We start from the raw sequence: 22,181 nt of genomic DNA, 5'->3' as shown, positions 1-22,181 counted from the left end.
TGAATTTCTTTCCGGCGGCACTGATTTGGTGCTAAAAAGTCAAGGTAACCATTGTCACCCTGCCCCCACTCCCCCAGTAAAGATTTGCAGTCAGTTCATTGATGGCATGAACTCTAAAATTCTTAAATCGTCTAATAGGAAAAACAGGAAGAAAGGGCCTGATTGTTGGGTCTATACCAACATAATTCTTGGCTGAAAAGAGTATTGTTACGCCAAAACCAAAACCAAGACGTCATATTCAAAGGAGTTCTTTAGATGAAAAACAGTTGCCATACAAGTATTTAAACTTCAGTGACCTGAAGAGGATCTGAAAAAGATAAAGGCACCCTGGGTGACAATAGTGGAAACAGAAAACTACATAAAGGTTGCTTTGATAAATCACGGTCAAATAGATCTTAATTTCTCTGTCGATGAATCTTTAGAAATCCTTGTTGAAACAAATTTCAATGAGCTGCCAGTGGATCACCTTCTGTACAAAAATTACAAGCACAGCATTTGCAGACAAAGAATTCACTGGTTATTAAGCGAAATACAAGAGTGACACATTTGCCTAGGCATAACTGACAGAATAATAAAAGGTGGCCAAAAAAAGTCTGAGCAGCTTATCTTTATCAAAGCCAAGGTCAGTGGCAAAATAGTTGACAAAGTATACAGCAAACATTGCAACACCTTGGTCAAGTCTTCTGAATCTTGCACTGAATGCAGAAAGATAGCCTTAAAGATACAAAGACAATTGGATTTTGAAAAACAATCTGTTAGAAAACCAATAAGCCTAAAGTCTCCATTAACAAGGGTTGCTAAAAGGCGACTAGTTGTGGCAGTTCAGATTTCATGTCAAAAAGAGAAAAAGCTAGAGGTCACCATACAGCAACTGGAAAGAGAAATTAGATCCAAGGGCATATTTCTAGACAATGAAGTGCATGCAGACCTGACCAAAATTATTGATAATGTTTCTAGCCAATTTCCAGATAATTCTTTTGAGAAACTTTTCTGGAAGGAACAGTGCAAGTCTTTTCAGTCATCCGATAAAGGTTTAAGATGGCACCCTATGATGATCAGGTTTGCTTTGCATTTGCACATGCGCTCACCTTCCACTTACAGAGCACTAAACCAAAGTTTAGTTTTGAAGTTGCCATCTGAACGCACACTCAGGGACTATTCGAACATTGTCCACCCTTCTGTTAGTTTCAGGAAAGAAGTCCTTGATGATTTGAAGGATCAAACAGAGAAGCTCCATGGAATTGCAAAGTATGTTATTCTTATGTTTGACGAAGTATCCGTAAGCGATGACTTGGTTTTCGATAAACATTCAGGAGAACTTGTAGGATTTATTGATCTTGGAGCAGATTTGAATGACATTTTCAGGAAGAGCAGTGGCTTTGATGGCAAGGTACCATCAGTTGCTTCACATGCATTGGTTTTCATGATATGCTGTATAGCATCATCACTGAAATTTTCTTTAGGTTACTTTGCAACTCGTACTGCCACCTGTGGAATGCTATATCCCTTAATGTGGCAAGCAGTTGGATTTTGTGAGACCTATGTTGGTTTAAAGGTTATTGCTGTTGTTTGTGATAAGGCAACTAGTAATCAAAAGCTGTTTAAAATCCATGGGCAAAACAAGGAAATAACTCACAAGACAATAAATGTCTTCAGTGGGGCTGAAAAGCGCCCTTTGTTCTTTTTTTCAGACCCCCCACATCTGCTGAAAACTGCAAGAAATAACTTAGCAAATTCAGGGTTTGGTAAGAAGCGTCTCATGTGGAATGAGAAGGACATTGTTTGGAGTCATGTGGTAGATGTATATGAATCAGACAGGAAGTGTATGGTTCGGAAGCTGCCAAAGTTAACAAATGAGCACATCTATCTTAACCCATACAGCAAGATGAGTGTTAATTTAGCAGCACAAGTTATGAGTGAGACAGTTGGCAAGGTAATGGTGGAGTATGGTCCCACTCAAGCAGGTGCAACAGCAAATTATATCCTCATGATTGACAAGTTTTTTGATTTGTGCCATGTGAGGTCACTTACAGAGGGAGACCATAAAATGAAACCATTCCTCAAGCCATACAAAGATATAAATGATGAGAGGTTTAGATTTATTCAAGATGAGTTTTTTGTGTATCTTAACAGATGGAAAGATGCAGTTAAAAACAGAAAAGGTAACTTCTCAGATGAGGACAGAAGAAAGATGTTTTTGAGTGAGGCAACATATGAGGGGCTGCAGACTACTGCTCTTTCACTTGTAGAATGTGTGAGATATCTCCTTCAGAATGGCTTCAAATACGTTCTGACAAACAGGTTTTGCCAAGACCCTTTGGAAGACCATTTTGGAAGACACAGAAGCTTAGGGCGGAGGTCAACTAACCCCAACATTAGTTCCTTTGGGTTTCAAGAAAACAAATTTCGTATTCAAAGGAGCATTGCAACAAGCATTACACCAAAGGGGAATACAAAAGGGATAAAGCGGCCAGCAGCAGGAATAACAATCACAACAAGCCCATTGAAAAGGAGAACGAAATGACCAGGGTCTCTTTCAAACTCATTTTTCGTTATTTTTCAAGACTTACTTTAGCATCAATTAAAAGTAAAATCTGATTTGTTTCCAAGTAAAATTTATAGTTAGAATACTTAATCAATCCTTGGTTTAGAAAACTGATTTTCCTTGCATAATTTTGGCATCAGGAAATTTGGGTTGTGACCTGAAATCTTCATTTATTCTTAGATTTTTTAGGTATACATGGGAGATGGCTGGTTTTATGAGACCATTTCTACCTTTTGACTCCATATTGCAAACTGTCAGCAGCATACACCTGTCATTTCATAAATCAAGAAACCATTTTCCAATTAAGATGAATGATTTATTCTCAAAGCACAGGATCTTGTATTGTATTAATTTCAATTTTAACATACTTGTGCCCCTGTACATTAAGAGCCATGCATATTTGGCCATTACAAAACAAAAACTTGTTTGAAATCATGTCCAAAAGATGCTCAAGGAAAGAATATTATTTTTATTTTTACCCTTCCCCAGCCTTCCCCCGCATCACTTTGGCAGAGATTTTTCAAACAAACTGAAAGAGTTAAAGTTGCCTTTAAAAAAAAAAGCTATTTTGTTTTCTGGAAATTTTTTTCAATATATATGAAGTACAACATTGCATAGTTAATTATACATAGTGTAACAGCTTTTCAGAAACTTGATAATAAACCAATTTATAATAAAAATTGCAATGAAAACGATTAATGTTTTGTTTACTATAATGCTGTTTTATGAATCATATCACAATAACAATCACTGCTTCTTTTGTTCATGTGAATGAGCCCTGATTTTTATGTACATTAAGATGCAGTCTTTTAGTGTTGCCTATTTTACAGGTTCTGAGGCCAAACAATTTTGGCATACTCTACTCAAATTACTCAAAATTGCATCTTCTTGTAGACAGTTGCCCAGAATTTCTTGCACATTTATCCTTGTTTTCTGGGTGGAGATGTGGTCTCGGAAAACAAGCTCTGTTTTTTCTAGTATTTTTGCAAAAGATTCCTTTGGGTATGTCAAACCTCCCCTAGTTAGAGTGTTTATAAGTCTGGTTGAGCCTTCTTGCCTCCCCTCTTCTCCCTTACAAGCATTTAAGACCTCCAATCGTTCTTTTAACAAAAAATATCCAGTTTTATTTTCCTCAACTTTACGCATGTTGTCATAGGTTTTTTTTGTGAGCTTATTAAGGATTGCACCACAAATATATGTCACTACTTCTTTTTCATTGCCAGATAAAATTTGTTTCTCTACCTCCTTGTCTTCTGTTATTGCATAGTTTTTCTTTGCAATTACTTCTTGACATTCAAAAATAAGCCAGGAGGAGAATCATTGTTCAATTTCAAGACAATCTTGTAGTTGAGTAACAATTTCATTGTCTGTCCATATTTGATGGAACTTTTGCCACATTTTGTCAAGGGAAACTGCCTTTCCTGCTACCGTATCCTCAAGGCGTTTGTTAAGAAAGTCTAAATTTGGAGAAGGTGCATCAAGAAGGCGTTTGATTGTGGCACTGTATAGTTGTTGAAGCATCTCTTTTTCAGACATAGCCTTCAATGCCTCTTTATAAACTGAACTGATGTTGATATTTGGAAGAAGACCTGCGTTTGGTTTGGGCTCTGTCTGTCTTTTTCTTTTCTTTTTCATTTGAGTTTTTCCAAGAATCAATTGCGTGTTTTTGTCACTGCAAAATGCCACAGTTACTTCCTGTAATCAAAGCAAATAATTATAGTGTCTACTTATGTAACATCAACTAGTTAGTATGATAAAATATATATCAATGGTATTTATAATGGGCTGGGGAAAAAGAGCAAATACTTCCTTGATGGAATTTATTATAGGAGGCAAGTTAAAATAAAATTCGAGAGATGATGCCATTGTTATTTTGGAGACAAAATGAAGCTATGCTCAAGCACTAGCATATCAATATGTAAATGCTTACTACTTGAAATAACAGAATCACTTTTTTGCGAAAAAACCCTCTTCATCACAACTACCGGTCCCGTTCCATGTTATATATTTGTTGTATCCTTTTCCATATTTTTGCTTCAGAGGGAGAAACTAATAATTAGTTCTTTTTTTAATCAGGTATTGCTTAATATCGTATGTTACCTTGCTATCTTGCAGCTTTATACGATCGACGATATACGGGTAGTTCTGCGGCAACGAAAAAGTTTTGGATAAAGTTTTGGAAGCCGGTTAGGCCATCATATGAGACGGCTTGCCGATCCATTCTACGCATTGAGATTGGTTTACTGAAAATTAAATTGTGGAAATAAACATAATTTACCTCTGCCGCCATCTCTAAGTCTTCTAAGTTGATGTCGTCTGAAAAATATTCAAATTCCATCTTTTTGAAGTTCAACGTCGAGAGATCTTCCCACTAAAAAGCGCAACCGGAAATGACCGCGCGCATCATTTTGATAAGAACCTATTGTTTTGTTCTCCAGCTTAGTTTCCTATCCAGTCATATTTCCAACCATATTTCTTTTTTTTTTATATAAGGCTTGTAGGCCGAAATGGCCCATCGCCAACACAATTACCATACATACAAGTTGACATAATTACAAATTAATAATAAATCTCAGAACATAAGTACAAATTAACAATAAATCTCAGAAAACAGCAAACAGCTAATACAAAGATAAACAGATAAAAAAAATGATGACGAGCTGGAAAGTTTACGTTACGAGGATATGCACGTAGAGGACTTCCCAAAAGATTCCCGTGACTCAAAAGCCATCGCTATCGATATCAGACAATCCGTATCTTCTTGACTCATCAACCAAATAAACTTATCACAAAGGTCAAGGGATGATATTCTGGGAAATTTTGAATAAATCATAGATAACATAGAATTCCTAGCAGTCTCGTAAAGGGGACAAACTAATAAAAAATGAATTTCGTCCTCCACAGCAGTTTTATTAAAAGATTGACAATACGGACATTTTCTATCAATCCTAGGAATAGGATTCTTCCCGTATCTACCTGTTTCAATCCTGAGGTTGTGGGCACTGAGACGTAGTTTTGCAAAGTTGGATCTTTCTTTTTGCTAGGTATCAAGTCTAAGTAATGCTCAAACTTATAAACAGTTTTGAAAGATGCGTATGTACAAAGCTTTTTATTGAGAATAGTTTGTTCTTTTAAATTTTCCATAATTTTTGACCTAAAATGGGAAGACACTTTTGATTTCACGATAATGGAGTTATCGGTTGTATGTATTCTGTAAAGGGTTATCAGGGAACGGGCAATACTGACCCAATTAGAAACACCGGAATCTGCATCATTAATTAACATTTGAAGAGCTCTGTATGCATATCTGGAGGAATCGAGATTTATTAAACGAATATAAAATTTTAAGATATTAATATGTCTATGTTCAAGCAACGGACAACGTCCCAACTCCGCATAAACCCCAAGAGACGTTGTAGATCCTTTAACACCTAGGGTTGACTTGCAAGCCATAAGATGAATTTTTTCCAGGCATTCCCATGTACCAAATCCCCATACGTCAGTGGCATAATTTAGAATAGGAAGTATTGTACTGTCAAATAAAACTGACGATTTACTGGAAGATGACATTGAAAGATTTTTCCAAAACTGCTTTGGACATTCATTTTTAAGCAGCCAAAGCTCTTCTTTCGCATTTGTAAGGTAGGAAGCGCGTTTTCTTTTCAAAAGAGCTTTGTGTCTCTTTTTCTATAATTTGTAAACCTCATGTAAAGTATTATAACGTATTGGGTCAGGTTTATTGAGTCTCAGGGCTGCTTGTAAGGCCTTACGTGAAGTACTTAGCAGTTTTTTGCTGGATTTACACTCGTTATCAAACCAAACAAAATGTTTTTTCTTCGGTACGTTACTAGAAAAAATTTTCTTAGTTCTAAGACAACCTTCCGCAATTTGAGTTAAATGTTTGCGCATTAATGCAACAGTATGACCAACAGGAATGGACTTGTCATCAAGATCAGTTTCCAAATTTTCCAGAAAACCCAGGGTATTATCATTTTCGATAAAAAGTTTAATTTTCTGATGGGAATCAACACTGGGGATGTATTGTTTTGTGTAATTGCTCATAAGAACATCAACCGCCGAGGAAGATACATTGTCGGGCTTGCTAGAGCTAACTGTTGAATTATTACAATTAACACTTCGCTTAATTGAGATCTCAATAGGAGAATGACCGGACAAGCTACTCATGTTCCTAACTTTAAGGCCACTAATCAGACCAAATGTTTTCTCATTTGCAAGAGCGTAATCTACTGTGCTGTTACCATTGGACGTGAAACAAGAAAAATGTGATGAGCGGTTTTTATCAGTACGGCCATTAAGGATCCGAAGGCCTGCAGTTTTACAGAATTCAATTAGCAATCGACCGCTATGATTAATTGTATTATCACTAGATTGCCTAGTAATTAGGGCAGTGTCTGGCGAGTAATCATTAGCGACCGGTAGAAAATCGTCTACTGAATCATTTACGATAAAATCTGGCAATGTCCCAGTTCTACCATTGAAATCACCAAGAATTAAAATAGATCCTTTTGCGTCATAATTAGCACATTCGTCTTGTAAGATATTAAAATTTAGGCTTCTGCCAGATTTAAACCAAATTGAGTCACTCGGTGGAATATAAACAAAGCAAACAAAGAGATCATCGGCAAGGCCAAAAGCAATTTTATCAAATCGACACCAACAATGATATGCATCCGATTGTAAAATATGGCACCATGATGCCAGAGAGTTACGAACGAAAAGAGGCATCCCGCCAGAAGACCTCCCATAGCGAGAAGTTCTGCACCCCAACTGATGGAAGACAGAAAAGTTTTCGTTAAGATCACAAAATTCGGGATCACCTTGATCTCGCCATGTTTCAGATAGACAAACAAACAATATCATTATTTTCCAGAGCTTGAGAAAGATCATTGTCACGATCACCAAATGCCTCGGCTGCTTTTAACTTTTTTAAACCGTTGATATTCCAAGCGCAAAGCCGTAATGTGCTAGGAACAGAGTGACTGACCTTTTTTGGCATAGAATATAGATTACGAAATGCACGATAACTATTTGATTGTGTATGTAAATGAAAATTAGAAAAACGATGGTGAGTTTTTATAAAAGGATCAATTCGGCCACCCCCCTATGCACTGTTTGTAAGACGGACAAAATCGTTGTATGAACGTACCTCGTGAATGAACGAGTCGTTGAAATGCTTTTATATGGTATTACAATAGGCGAACAATAGTGCGCGCATTCTAGCATGTCATCTTTTCGCCGGCATTTTCACTGGCATGGTTCGGCCACAGAATAAGAGTAACTGTGCCTCTGTGGTATTGGCTTCGGCCACTTCTAAGCTCTGGTTACCCTGGTTGCGCTCAAGTTTTATTATCCGATGCTCCATGCTACGAAGTATTGACTTCAGGTAATTATCTTCATAATCATCAGAGTACATTTGTCAAAAGCTAAGCGCTTTTCTAGAATTTGTGTTGGGAAGGCCTAAAATTTGACACCCCGAGCTGTTCGTCTTGTAATGGATTATAACCATTGTGGGGTGATGGGGCTTTCACATCCCCAATAGTATTTCAGAGAATAAGGCTTTAGGTATTTCAGAGACCTTCATGTCAGGGCCTATTTTAAGAAATTTTTAATACTGCACATTTATGATTATATTTTTTGTAGGAAATTTTGTTGTTGCAATTTTTGGAAATTTCTGGGCACATTTCGTTCAAAGTTATTTAGGAGATACTTTCCGACGGTCATACGGGGTTTACAATACATGACCTCTATATCGAACTGACGGGGAAAATTCAAATTTTGTGAACAAAGCGAGAATCTGGGATAGCGGCAATTAGACATTTTAACAAATCCCAAAATTGAATACTGCACATTTTCGAAATCAATACTGCACGTTTTTAAATTAATACTGCACAAAGTGTGTAATACAGCACACTAAAATAGGTCCTGCTTCATGTCATAAAATCAAATATTAGAAAGATGTTGACACCAGCACAAAAACGCAAAGGATAAAAAGTTTGTCCATGACAAGGTCAGCCACAAGAGGGAGAGCGACAAAGATACTAGATGATTAACAAACCATCTGTTCCCTCAGAAGTACTCTCAGGAACCTAAGGAGGATAAATAAAAAAACTTAGCAGGCAATCTAAATTTTACAACCAGCCCATTTATAACAGCCATGATTTTTTACAAAACCAAATATTGGGAACAGTAACAAGGCCATTTAATATCTATTTTTATGTATGGATAATTTTCTCAACATTTTCTCTATGTTTAGAATCTTTGATGGTGTAACAGAGCTAAATTTATCAATTTCACTTGGTTTTTTGTATACATAGGTATTTTGTATATTACGTAGATTATTAGGATATCCCCCTTGTGCATGTGGGAGATGATCCGAAGACTGAAACCTCAAAGAATGACGGTTTCTTGTGAGCGGCTATACTTTTCCTTTCCATTCCCATCTTATAACATCCCAAGGCTAAACTTTAATCTAAACAGCTAACATAACCAAAAACGGTTCTCAGCGAACTCTAATACTTATAACAATCCAATGAAATGTATAACGAGACACAGTCTTTCTCAAGCACTGCCTGTCCTAAATGCAAACTGGGTTGCAAGAGCTTGGGCAAAACAGTTAGCTTCCTTCTGATGTTTAGCCTTTCATGTCTATACCTTCTGAATTTCTCTCTAAATCTCCTTGAATCTAACTAACTACGTATATTTATATGTACAAGGAAAATACCAGAAAAGCAAAACTATGCATAAAATGTTACCCAATATAACCAATGACTACGTAACATGACGTAATTCTAATGAGGGGTAATCCTACGGAAAGGAAAAGTATTGTCGCTCGCAAGAAACCGTCATTCTTTAAAGTATCAGTCTTTGGATCATCTCTTGCGATTTTAGACCTCCATTTTACAATGGTAAAAAGCTGTATGTGTGGCACTGTATTCAAGTTAATACTTTATTATGTTACTCCATCCTCGTCCCCCTCCCACCTAGGAATACTTGATTATGTTAGTAGAAAAATTCCATGATTTGCCCTCGGCACCAACACTGCCCCTCCTGCCCTTATCTTTCTTGAGGGTAAACAAACTTATGTTTTGAAGACTTGAAGATTGCTTTTCTCCGTAGTTTCTCAGTAGAAGTGTCAACTGCAATTCACTATGAGCTCCAAATTTTTTGAACATTCAAAAGGCATGCTAAGATGAAAAGAGGGATCAAAATTGACAACCAGTGCTGCTTCTTATCTAGCATTAGAAGTAACTGACAACCTGGTATTTTACAAGACCATATGGTGAAATTGTTGTTTCTATCTGCTGTTAAATTTTTTTGCACTAAATAATTTTCAATAGGATTAGGAGGATTGCTTTAGTGAAATTTTCTTAAAAGAGTGCATTTTCCAGGGAACTAGAAGCATCAAAATTCGAAAATTTCCTCCCTCAGCGGCAACCATGGTGCCACCTCAGGTAGTAACTATATCCTTTGCTTGCCATGATATAGAGATTTGACAGAACTATTAGGAAACGCACTAACACACCATTTGCTAAGGAGGGGGATGGTTTTTAATGTGACATGTACATCCGGGGGAGCAAACACGACTCAGTGTGAGATACTGTAAGAATGGTTAGAGTGTACCATCGTATGATTATATGGGTGCTCTGAATGCATGAATTTCATTCCCATGAAAATAAAATTGAGAACAATAGGGGACAGACTGCCTTTAAATTCTAGAAACTGTGTTTGCAGGTTTGGACATCCCAAGCTGTTCTATGAAAATGGATCTGCGTGCATACAGGTGTGGTCTTATCATGGATTATAACAACTGAAGTGATTGTAATACGTTAGGAAGCTTCACAATTCAATTCTGTTTCGTGAATAAGGCTTTGCTTTTTTGCTGCCTAAATGGTAATCATAGTGGTCTCGTTCCCTGCCATGCTCAATTTTTTTTTCAATGTTGCCCAAAATGTTTCTTCTTCAATCTTTCTAGAGAATTTATTATTTTCTTTGCATGATCGGCTTTGAAAATTTGCTAACTTTTGGCATAAGAAATTTCTAAACATGTTTTGAGAAATGTTGACTTGAATAAGAGAGTACAGTGAAAATTTGATATGAATGTCTTGGTAAAAGCAAACGCCAAATTTTGAAGCCAGCAGGTCAACCCTACGGACCAAATGCAATCATGCTTGTCTTGCAACTTTTCAATTTGACCCTTATCTCTTAAATTGGATGAATATAACAATTTCTTTTACGGCCTTTTTTCTGAAAATTTTGGAAAATAGTGGCCCTTTTTACAGGAATTCTTTGATGCATCTATAAGATGGGATCAAGTAGAATGAAAAGTCCTAGCATGGTGAGCATATATCAAGGCCAAAATAATACCATTTACAATACAGATTTTGCACAGATTAACATGATTTTCCTAACACACATTAACATGCATGTTTAGAAAACTTAGCCAGCTTGTAAACAAATTATCGCGTGTTCTTGTGTAAACTTGTAAATGTATGAGATTTCAGTAAAAGGTCACTGGAATAGCAGTCTTAATTATCAATTAAAAATGTCTTTTGCTGCTATAAACAACAACAGAACAATTTATTACAAAACTTTTAATATAAAACAATTAGCATGACTATGACTGTATACTTGCAGTGACATTGAATCGTGATAAAACTAGTTAAACATAGATTCAAAGTATTGAATATTATCCAGGAAAACCACAATTATACCTGCTATATATGTTCTCCTTTCAAAGTCCGAAGATGATCCAGACCTGTCAACTCTCCCGGTTCAGCCGGGAGACTCCTGGTTTTGACTGCTTTCTCTCAGTCTCCCGGTTTTTATAACTTTTCTCTTGGTTTCAAAGATCTCTAGCAGAATAGAATGTCTAGGAAGATTCTTCACCGAATGTCCGATTGAAGTTCAATCATTGAACCATAGTCATAGAAAAAACAAATCTGGAACAGTCTTTAGATCTGTCTGGAACCAAACAATAGAAGTATTGTTATCTCATTATCGATGTTAGGGGAACAACGACAACAACCTCTAGGCGCATATCGACGAAGCAAGCACTTGCTTACGGAATGGATGACATCGGCTTTTTGAATTGTGTTGATCTCGACGTTTTTCCGGATTTCTGCGATGAAGACATTCTAAACGAAAGTATTGGAGTTAACTAAAAAATAGAAGAGCTTAAGATAGAGGTAACTCATTCTTTTTTGTCAATGTTTATCTTGACTGCGGACTGTGATGGTCCGAGAAACAGGCCCACATAGACTCTAAGAAAGCCCGGAGTTCCTTTCTTGGCTACAAACTGAATATTTTTCTTGGTACTACAGCCCTTCGCAGTGTGATGATTATCAGAAGATAATTTATTTATCTTTGAATTTTCCGGACGTGACATAACATTTTGGGCTCTTGACAACCGATGTCTGCACAACTGTAAACAAACACATTTTTACACTGTAGCTGCCAAAAACAAAACGATTATGCATAAAGTTTATATGATTTTCTATACAGTAATGTTTATTGTACCATTTCATATTTGTAGGCTGCATGTGAGACAGAAAACTTTGACTGATCCGAGTGTGAAAAGAAATACAAAACGAAACGAGGATTAGCGCGCCACATTAGGGGAAAACATCCCATACCCGGACAGGTGGACGTATTCCTCAGAGAAACCTGAAATTCATCCATTGGAACTTCGAACTTACATCAGGAAAGCTGCCAAGAAACTTTCATTGGATGATTGTTTTCCGGAAGTCATTCGCCACAGTTATAAAGATTTTGAAGTATCTTTAGAAGAATGCATTGAACTCAACAAGGTCTTTCTCCCTATATTTCAAGAGTTTAAAGGAAATGCTGAAAAATACTATACAAACTTCTATAAGTTGTTATTGCCAAGTCAAAATTTGTCGGTAACAGGACTAAACACTGATGAAACAAAGTTTTTGCTGACAGAATTAGCAAATATATGTTTAGCACATCTGTCTGGAAACTCAATTGTTGGAGAAATCTTGGCCGAAGCATCAAGTACTGATATGATAATTCTCAAGGACAGGGAAATAAATGCATTGCAATACTTGTCTGGGTACTGCTTCAGAAAAAATATATTTTAAGGTTAGAAGCAGCTCAAATGCAACAACGGAGATTGGAATGCAAACATTAGCCATTTTGAAAAGTGCAAAAACAGATGAGGCACAAACATTAATCGATATGAAAGACAGAGGGGATCTCTGGAAGGTTAACCAACATGATGTCAATGTTTTTAGACAGGCAGAAATTCATTTTCACAAGGAAATACATGGTTCTTGCAAAGGTGTGAATGCAAATAAACTTGTTCAAATTTGTTTACAAGATACCACTTTGAAGGCACATATTTCATGTATCATTGCCGGAGTAGACTTTAATGTTGACAAAGAAGTAGCAACAAATACTTTTGAAAGTTTTATCCATTTATATTGAAGAGTAAGATCACATTCTTATGTCACAGACATAGAAGAGAAACATAAGAAAAGTAAAATGTTATCAAAAAAAAGATCATTGCGAACAGAAATGAAGCAAAAAAGCTCGTCTAGAGTGCCTAGTGACTCAAACAGAAACAAATTTAGTTTTTTCCCTGTGTATTTTGGCTTTATATGTATATCAAGTAACATTTTGTATACCTTTAATGATTGACTTTTTTCACTGAACTTTGTGTTTTCAAAAGAAGCTTTGAGAGCCATTCAAAATTTACCTTATAAAAGGCTTATTAAGGGATTGTTAGCCTTAATTAGAGCAATAATACAACTGAATAAATAAAAGCTAAAGTGTGTTAACAACAAAATCATTAGTAGGTAATAGTTTAACTTTTGCAGGCAAATATGCTTTGTCAAGGACAATTTTCAATATTTTCCAGGGACCAGAAGAATTTGATGTAAACTTCTCAAATTTGAGATGATACAGTCATTGTTTGGGAAAATTATTTGTTGGGTAATTTGAATAATTATGAAGGTTGTATGAAAAGGTACTCTCATGTGCTTAATCCATTGGGGTCTTAAGAGTTTGGGGGATGGAAAATTTGTTTAAAAATTTAAAAGTGGGGGCCATGATAGATAAGAAAATTTCATACCGAGAGGTGAGATCGGGCAAGCTGAGAGCAGGATCTCAGTTGAACATTCTCATACAAACACAGAATGGAATTCGCAAAGATTGCAAATATACGAAACCATAATAATAAATATAAGAGGCACGAATGTTCTTATCACGTCACAGAATCAGTTATGCGATGTGACAATAATATCAAAAACTTAACGCATGTGCATATGATGCCAAAGCAAACAGACCTTTAAACAACTGCTGGTTCGTCCACCCAATAATTACAGACTAAAATAACTGCCCAATCTCTTCAATTTCTATCTGTCTGAACATAAGCTATTACTTTCCCTGAGGAATAGTTCTTTAATTTTTTCCAGCTTCTACATGCAGGTTCCTGATAAAGTGGTTCCTTCTAAAAAGCGTTTATTTCAGGTCAAAATTTCTTTAAAGACATACCTTTAGAAGATAAAAACGTTAAGATTAAAAGAGGTAAATAAAGTATCTTAGTAGGTACTATTGGTTGGAATCGTGATACGAGAATCAGAATTTGAAAACTTAAACCTTCGTTTACGGAGAAAAAACCAACCCATAAACTTGAAAAAATCTGCGTTTTTTATGTCAGAGTTATTTTTTAAAGATAAACCTTGAGATTGAAGACGTTCAAAAAAATGTGAGAATACTTTTCAGCAGGTTGAAATGATAAAATGATGACGAAAATTTGAAAAATGCAACACTTGTTTTTTAACAAGAAAGCAAGCCTATATCCTATAGGAAAATAAGAGTTTTTGAGGTGTTTGTTCCAAAATAGATATTGAATATCCTATACCTAAAAAAGGTGAGTTATTTATTTCACTAGTTTGGAATGATAGAATCATCATCTCACTATTAGTTCTTGAAAAATTAAACAATTTTTTTGTCAAAAAACCAAGCCTATAGGCTTAGGAAAATCCGCGCTTTTGTGGTAAAAGTCTTTGTCTGAAAACTTATCATTAACTTAGAAAAAGAGGTAAATGATGTACTTTTGTTGGCTGGAATAATAGAATCATCAGTTCATTGTCAGTCGTGACGCTTAAGGAAATTACGCTATTGTGGTTCTTCATTCTGATTGTTTATTTGTGCTTTGAATCAACGATGCATGAATATCGTGGCCATGAAAAGAGGTTCTGAGAACAATGTGGACATACTGCCTAGCAAAGGAAATTCACATGCATATTTTATTGAAGACGTTGATTGCTTTAGTGAAAAGGCTAAATGCTTTGATTGTGGCTTCCACTATCGTTAGCGCTGAGAAAAAGTTTGAAAATTTGAAATTCTAGAATGACTGCAAATTGGTTCTAGCGTGATAACAACAATTATTTCGAACCGTTTATAGAAGTCGCCTTAAAAAAATCCCACGCAATATTCATGAACTTGCTATTATACAATTTTGGCTTGAATTTGAAATGAAATTTGAAAGGCCTAAACTTATATGTGCAAGAAGTTGAAAAGAGTTTAACAATGAGATCTATATATAAAATAGATGGAGGCTTGTAAAATTGAATTATTACTTTACAACATCAAAAAATAAAAGGATTTCATAATTCAACTTTTTCAAAGTCAACCTAGTCAGCTCACTCAATCTTTCTCTTCTACAATCATATCGAATCCTATTCACTCCGACCCTAACTAGCTACAGTCCCGGACAAAAATGGTTGAGATTTTTCAAGGAAAGCTTATATTTTCACTTTCCTTTCAAAAGTAACTCCCCCCCCTACCCCACTTCAATGTTGAACGCATGATTCTGAAGAGAAAATGATAGAACTACAAATCCAACATTGCTTCGGGGGGAATAGGGGGATTCGAATTTACAGGGGCAAGGTAAAGAGAAAATTACAAAAATTGCATTTTGTCCCAACATTTTTGTCTGGGATTGTAGATCCCCTCATATATTATTTAGAGACACTGCACCTCTCCCTTCTCTCAACTCCTTCGGCTCATCCCTTCCAAAGCGACGCCCTACCCTGTTCATCCCGTTTCTACAATCTTTATGGTCATTTTAAATAATTACGCTGCAATGAGCACCCTATGTCAATGGCATTATTTTGTAAAATAATTCATTTTAATATTTCTCTCTTTTTGTTAGCAACTGTAATCATTGAAGAAGGATTACGAAAGGTGCCCATGAGAAACGGCCATACCAAATAAATAGGCACCACGCAGCCATTTGGCTAGTAGAGGCTATGGACTCCCCCATTTTTTTGCAAAAATAGGTTAGAAAATATTTAAAAAATTTACTCAAGCGTAACTTTGGAAAGATAACTCCAACGGATCCTAAGAAGTTGCAGGTTTTCTTGACTGGCAACCCATTTTTTGTTCATTTTCTAACTTGGCTAGCTCGGTGTTTAATTATCTTTCATTTTCTAACTTGGCTAGCTCGGTGTTTAATTATCTTTCATTTTCTAACTTGGCTAGCTCGGTGTTTAATTATCTTTCATTTTCTAACTTGGCTAGCTCGGTGTTTAATTATCTTCAAGGTATTTATATCTATTTCTATAGTAGTTTTCTTTTCTGAATCAGAATGTTTACAAACAATAAGTGAAGAGAAGCATCTTTCCTTTGATTTTTGTTTCGTTTGTACATTCTACGCCTTGATATGTATCTGTTCGACTCGATTATTTAGAGGCTTTGGTACAAAGAGAACAGGGTCTTTTACTTTTGAACTTCAACATATTGGTCTTAAAAACCCTTGCGATTGATTTTCACTTTGCATGAAGGGCCACATCTATTATGAAGACAATAATAAAGTATTCTTTTGACAGGGGCCCACTGGTAAATTTCCTGGTATCCCATTGTGCCAGTCCGCCACTGGCCCAATTTGTAACATGTTGAACTGATTTCTTATTTTTAGATGTGATTCGCGGTGTTCTGTTAGGATAGGTGGTCCACGTTAAGAACTCTTTTGTTGCTACCCGCCAATCCTGAATGTTTCTTAAATTTTGAAAATTATGAAACAAAACAAGGGAAAAGTCTCAAAACCGGCAAGAGATAATAAGTTTTAAGGATTTTTTCGGGAATTTTGTTGAACAAAAGTGGAAGCACTGGAGGTTGTTGTCCGCACTTTCTGCGTATCAAGTGACTTTTTGGGTGCACAGGCTCTATGTTTATGTTGCCAAAAGAAGAACTAGGAATTTCGAAAATATGTGCGATAAGATATAATGCCGGGTAAAATGGTTTGATAAAAATGGGCTTTTCAATTCACTATGCTTGGCAATGTGACAGGCTATGTTCTGGAAGAAAGTCTTCGTTATACATAGGTTATGGTAACAGCAGAGTTCCAAAAGCCTCTGTTGTAGCCTGTAATGTTGGGGCATATATACATATGATTGCAGAAATACGATTTAAAATTGAACATTTAGAAGAAAACGAATTATCGGCACTCACAGCGAAGAAATTATCCTTTGCTTCTGTTGTAGCCTGTAATGTTGGGGCATACGTTACATATGATGTTGACTAAGCCGTCGGTCGTTGAGAGACGCATCTTGAGGATTCTCTCGGTGCCATCTGTTGGATGTTAAATCATCTGGAGCAACGTGTTTTTCACGGCAAAGCCAATTCCATGTTCTCTCGGTTCCTCGGCATTTTAACCTTGTCAATGTTCCTCCATGTAAGATCCATTGTCTTGGAGTCCCTGCAGGGCCATAATGTCGATATTCAATCTGTGCAATTCACGATCTGCTGTTTTGCGAGCCTCGTCAATTGCTTGAAATACTTGACGCGGCATCAGGGTAAAAAATCTGTCGTTGTAATGGTTGGTCTTCGTCATTGTGTGACAACGACATCTGGAGTTGAGCATCGTAGAAACCTACCACCACATTTTCTAGAAATCGTCGTAGCTGAATACGACGGCTAACTCTAGAGTTCGGCACCGCAAATACCATCATTAAACATTTGGGGAGTTCGTCGTCACATCCTCGTTTTCATTTGCACGCCACATTTAGCAAGATCTTCGTCGCATGCGAGCTCCCAAGGCTTAAGTTTCCTATGTAATTAAAAAAATTGACAATGCTTAACTGACAGGACTTTCCTGGCTGACCGCTTAGTACGATATGTTCAGTCTTTTTCTACCACTACTTTGTTAGCCTGTCTGGAGCACAGGCTACTACTTAGTCCACAAGGCGCTGTAACTTTTCTTCTGCTTGGGCTATTAACACAGTATCGTCTTCATAACGTAAGTTTCTTAAGTTATATCCACCCACGATGAATTCTTCCATGCCCTATAGCCCCCTCAAATCATCGCGCCATAAAAATTGACGAGATCTGAAAGACGGATTTCAAAGAAGACGGATGTCTTTCCCAAATAAATCAAAACATTCTAGCAATTTTACAAGTTCTTCATGATTCACTTACAAACCTTTACAAACTAAGAGTCATTTGCACAAAGTGTCATATGAAAGCAAATTTTCTGTTTTTTCTCTAACAGTTTCTGTCTTTTCTGTAAAATGATATCTATATCAAATGGATTGGTCGTGTGAACAAGGTTTTAAAATCATCAACACAAAATGTCATATGATAACAAATGTTTTGATTTTCTTTAACAGATGCAAACATGCAGTTCTATCACGTCATCACTTTGGTATTAGCAACCACTACCCTTGCCACCATTTTTCTTTGTTCATGGAAAATGAATACGACGAGAACTCAACGGAACTTTAAAGATATCGCTCTGTCAAGAAATCCTTGGGATGGCGTCCCTGAGTTTGTGCTATACTTGAGATTAACCTCTAGTCCGCGTTGGGAGCAAGAATATAGAAATAATTTGGTTCCCTCTATGATGCTCTTCTTCCCGCACGAACGAGCGAAACTTCTAGTTGCATTGGACAACGAGAAGAAAGAAGACCAGTTGTTTGGAGACAAGATAAAAACGGAATGGCCATATCCACAAATATGCTACAGAGATTCAAGTTTCATTGATGCATACCGCGGATGGGGCAAGGCCAGAATGTTTTGGGACATGATGTACCCCGATAAATGTACCAATGTATCTTATGTCGGGTATGTCGATACTGATACATTTTTTAGCACCTTAGTAACACCACAGTTGTTATTTGACAATGGAAAACCAATTATTATTGCAAAAATTGGCCACGTTGAACATAAATGTTGGGCTAAAACAACAGAGTTGTTTCTCGGCAAAAAAGAAGTTATGCAATGCATGTCAACTTTCCCTGTTATGATAAAAACGGAGCATATGATAAAAATGAGAGAGTTCATTGCAAGAAAACATGGTGCGGACTTTGATTCAGTGTTTAAAAACCCTCCACCTAGCAATCAAATGGATTGTCTTTGCCAGTTTAGTATCATGTGCAATTATCTTTGGTACTTTCACAGAAATGACTACTCATGGCGTTTGCAGAATGTCTCAAATTTTCTTTGTTCAAAGCAAATAAAAAGGTCGAAAACTCAACCGAGCTTTAGAAGAATCTTTCCATTAAGAAACCCTTGGGATGGCGTTCCTGAGTTTGTGCTATACTTGAGATTAACCTCTAGTCCGCGTTTTGAGCAAGAGTATAAAAATAATTTGGTTCGCACTATGAAGCTTTTCTTTCCACCCGAACGAGCAAAACTTTTAGTTGTATTGGACAACGAGAAGAAAGAAGACCAGTTGTTTGGAGACAGAATAAAATCAGAATGGCCATATCCACAAATATGTTACAGAGATCCAAGTTCCATCGATGCATACCGCGGATGGGGCAAGGCCAGAATGTTTTGGGACATGATGTATCCCGATAAATGTACCAATGTACCTTATGTCGGGTATGTCGATACTGATGCATTTTTTAGCACCTTAGTAACACCACAGTTGTTATTTGACAATGGAAAACCAATTATTATTGCAAAAATTGGCCAAGTTCTGTACGAATGTTGGGCTGAAACAACTGAATTGTTTCTCGGCAAAAAAGAAGTTATGCAGTGCATGTCAACTTTCCCTGTTATGATAAAAACGGAGCATATGTTGAAAATGAGAGAGGTCATTGCAAGAAATCATAGTATGGATTTTGATTCAGTGTTTAAAAACACTCCAGGCAAAATGGAATGTCTTTGTCAGTTTAGTATCATGTGTAATTATGTTTGGTACTATCACAGAAATGAGTACTCATGGCGCTTGCAGATGGTCCCAAATGGTGACTGGAGAGGAGAAAATTTGTTTGCCAGTCAAGTGTCGCCAGATTATTATCGGACTAACGTACCCCCAGAGATGACGATACCAATGCCGCGCTCATCAATTCACCTGAGGTACACAATAACAAATGGTCAGTATTACAATTCAAAAACCCCTCCGAAGAAAAATATCGAATATTTTATTAAGGTGGGACTCTGTTACTCTGCTGGCTTTGATGTCTGTCCGGAAAATTGTAAAAGATTGATCCAGGCAAAGATACATTTCAATCTTTATTCATTTGAATTCTATCAATGGTTTTGGGACAAAAGGTGCAAGAAAGAACAAGACAAGCATTACAAAAACGTTAGAGAATTAGTTCGCTACTATGTGTTTTCAAAAATGGAAGTTTTTGGACTTTCCTCTCTAGATAAACTGTGTAGTTTAATCTGAAATAATTTAGTCACGTTACCATTTGACGGTGACAAGATTTGTATTTTTACCTCTAGTTCGTTGTTGAGATCTCTTCAATTGTCTATAAATTTTTGTCATAGATGAAATGTGTTGTAGAGGTGTGTGCTGCAATGATACAGCACAATGACATGATCGAAACTGTAGGGGATGTAATAATCATGAATAAATGTTTTTTTGTAAATTTATACTTTCCAGCATACATCATACATTTGAGAGTTTTTCTCAACAGGTCCGTTCAGAACTGTGCATGTTTCCTGCTTAATGAGCCGACATCTACCTAAGCTTGAATTCTAACGGTGAAACACCTTAACAGTAGCTACAATCCCAGACAAAAATGGTTGAGACTTTTCAAGGAATATCTATATTTCCACTTTCCTTAAAAGAATAACGTACCCCCTCCCCCATTCAATGTTGGATGCATGATTTTGAAGGAGAAATGATAGAACTACAAATCCAACATTGCTTTGGGGGAGAGGGGGATTTAAAATAACAGAGACACAGTCATGTAGAAATTGCAAAAATTGAATTTTGTCTCAACATTTTTGTCCGGAATTTTAGATACATACCACCACTCAAAAGTTGTTTGATGACCAAAAAAGGTTGTGAGCATCACTTTGTAGCAAGATTCTTTTAATGTGCAGCTCTACACAAAATGTACAGTGCTAAAAGTTTTTTGTGCCGTTCTAGAGAAAAATTTGTGCATTTTACTTTAATGGGCAAAATATTCAGGAAAACTTTTGCAGAGAAAAGCAAAGAAAAGTTTAAATGATGAAACACGCACAAAAAAGATGAAGCTCAAAATAAACAAACACCTCTTGGGATATAGAAATTATAGACAGATATAGAAAGACATTCGATGCTGAGGTGATATTATTCTTACAAAACTTCAATATCGTTTTGACTCGCACATAAACGAAGCACAAAATTGATAATGTCAAAGCAGGAGCCTGTTTAAAATCTTAATCTCTTTGTTATATCAATCAAAAGTTATATTGATATAAAGTTATATTTATATCAATCAAAAATGATAATATTGATCTTACCAACGTAAGTAGCAAGTGATTGCTTTTGAAACAAGCCTTGAAATAATTTTTTGATCCTACACGGGACGTCATTATAATATAGTTTCAAACTTTCACGATCACAGTTCACAGGTAAATTACTATGGAGAGAAATTTGAATCCTTCAACAAGAAGTACGTTTGACAAAAAAGAACATGCCAAAAAGCTATATTATATTACATTATATTATATTACATTACATTATATTATATTACATTATATTATATTACATTATATTATATTATAGTACATTATATTATATTATAATATATCATATTATATTGTATTGTATTATATCATATTATATTATATCCTATTATATTTTATTACATTATATTATTTTATATCATATTATATCATATTATATTATATTTCATTATACTTTATTGATATACAATATGCATCCCCTAGGAATTTTTATCGCTACACAGTTGGATGTTGCCTTTAAAAGTTTTATGACCACAACAATCGAACTAACTGTATGTAAAGTTTTTGAATTACACTGTATTTCACCCTAGCTTAACAAGAGATTTCAACGAGGAAAAATGGTCTAGATTTAAAAGAATTTTTAAGAACAAAGATCACAAAGAAGAAGATGATAAACAGAACAAACTAGATAGCGTCTAGATACTGAATTCGATAAAATTTTAAAGAGATTTTATAGATTATGATCATTACTACTGTTATGTTCGTGTTTGTATTATTGTAAAGGTCTTTTTTAAGCTTTATATGTTGTCTACTGGTAGTTGCTGCAATTCTACTTTTCCACTACTAATTCTCTTTTGTTTTAGTTTTATCACTGCAAAAAAATTGACCAACGAGTGTATCACCGTACATTTATGATTTATCATTGCAAATGGCTTTGAAAAAAGCAAACATTTTACAA

The 22,181-nt window shown here is 35.9% G+C and overlaps 3 protein-coding genes across 5 annotated transcripts in view; 1 reads left to right on the top strand and 2 right to left on the bottom strand.

Annotated features, from left to right (window-relative positions):
* Positions 1 to 11,401, bottom strand: part of LOC148959975 (uncharacterized) — a 23,743-nt gene extending 12,342 nt beyond the window's left edge. Inside the window, exon 1 of one of the 2 annotated variants that reach the window (XM_089109286.1) lies at positions 11,278 to 11,401. The gene's annotated coding sequence lies outside the window, so the exon portion shown is untranslated. The remainder of the gene's footprint in view (positions 1 to 11,277) is intronic. The other variant, XM_089109290.1, reaches the window with a different exon arrangement.
* LOC135683615 (uncharacterized) overlaps positions 1 to 22,181 on the top strand; it is a 27,628-nt gene extending 5,447 nt beyond the window's left edge. The window contains exons 1-2 of one of the 2 annotated variants that reach the window (XM_089109280.1): positions 7,815 to 7,949; positions 18,202 to 22,181. In XM_089109280.1, the coding sequence (XP_088965406.1) occupies positions 18,210 to 20,213 (2,004 nt within the window). In that variant the 5' untranslated portion in view covers positions 7,815 to 7,949; positions 18,202 to 18,209 and the 3' untranslated portion in view covers positions 20,214 to 22,181. Of the gene's footprint in view, positions 1 to 7,814; positions 7,950 to 18,201 lie in introns of those variants that run through there. The other variant, XM_065198922.2, reaches the window with a different exon arrangement.
* LOC148959976 (uncharacterized) lies at positions 1,524 to 4,940 on the bottom strand. The gene is made up of 2 exons (XM_089109292.1): positions 4,824 to 4,940; positions 1,524 to 4,240 (listed from the first exon to the last, which is right to left on the bottom strand). The coding sequence occupies exons 1-2, from the start codon at positions 4,881 to 4,883 to the stop codon at positions 3,863 to 3,865; spliced, it is 438 nt and encodes a 145-aa protein (XP_088965418.1). The 5' UTR covers positions 4,884 to 4,940; the 3' UTR covers positions 1,524 to 3,862.

Source organism: Rhopilema esculentum, chromosome 7, assembly GCF_057945365.1.
Source record: "Rhopilema esculentum isolate cy_ngs chromosome 7, ASM5794536v1, whole genome shotgun sequence".
NCBI lineage: Eukaryota > Metazoa > Cnidaria > Scyphozoa > Rhizostomeae > Rhizostomatidae > Rhopilema > Rhopilema esculentum.
This window is presented reverse-complemented; position numbering and strand designations above follow the sequence as displayed.

Excerpts from the sequence above, each read along its gene's own strand:
- LOC148959976 (XM_089109292.1), bottom strand. The coding sequence starts at position 4,883 with ATGGAATTTGAATATTTTTCAGACGACATCAACTTAGAAGACTTAGAG. Across the intron at positions 4,241-4,823 it reads ACTTAGAGATGGCGGCAGAG|GAAGTAACTGTGGCATTTTG; the intron begins GTAAATTATGTT and ends CTTTGATTACAG.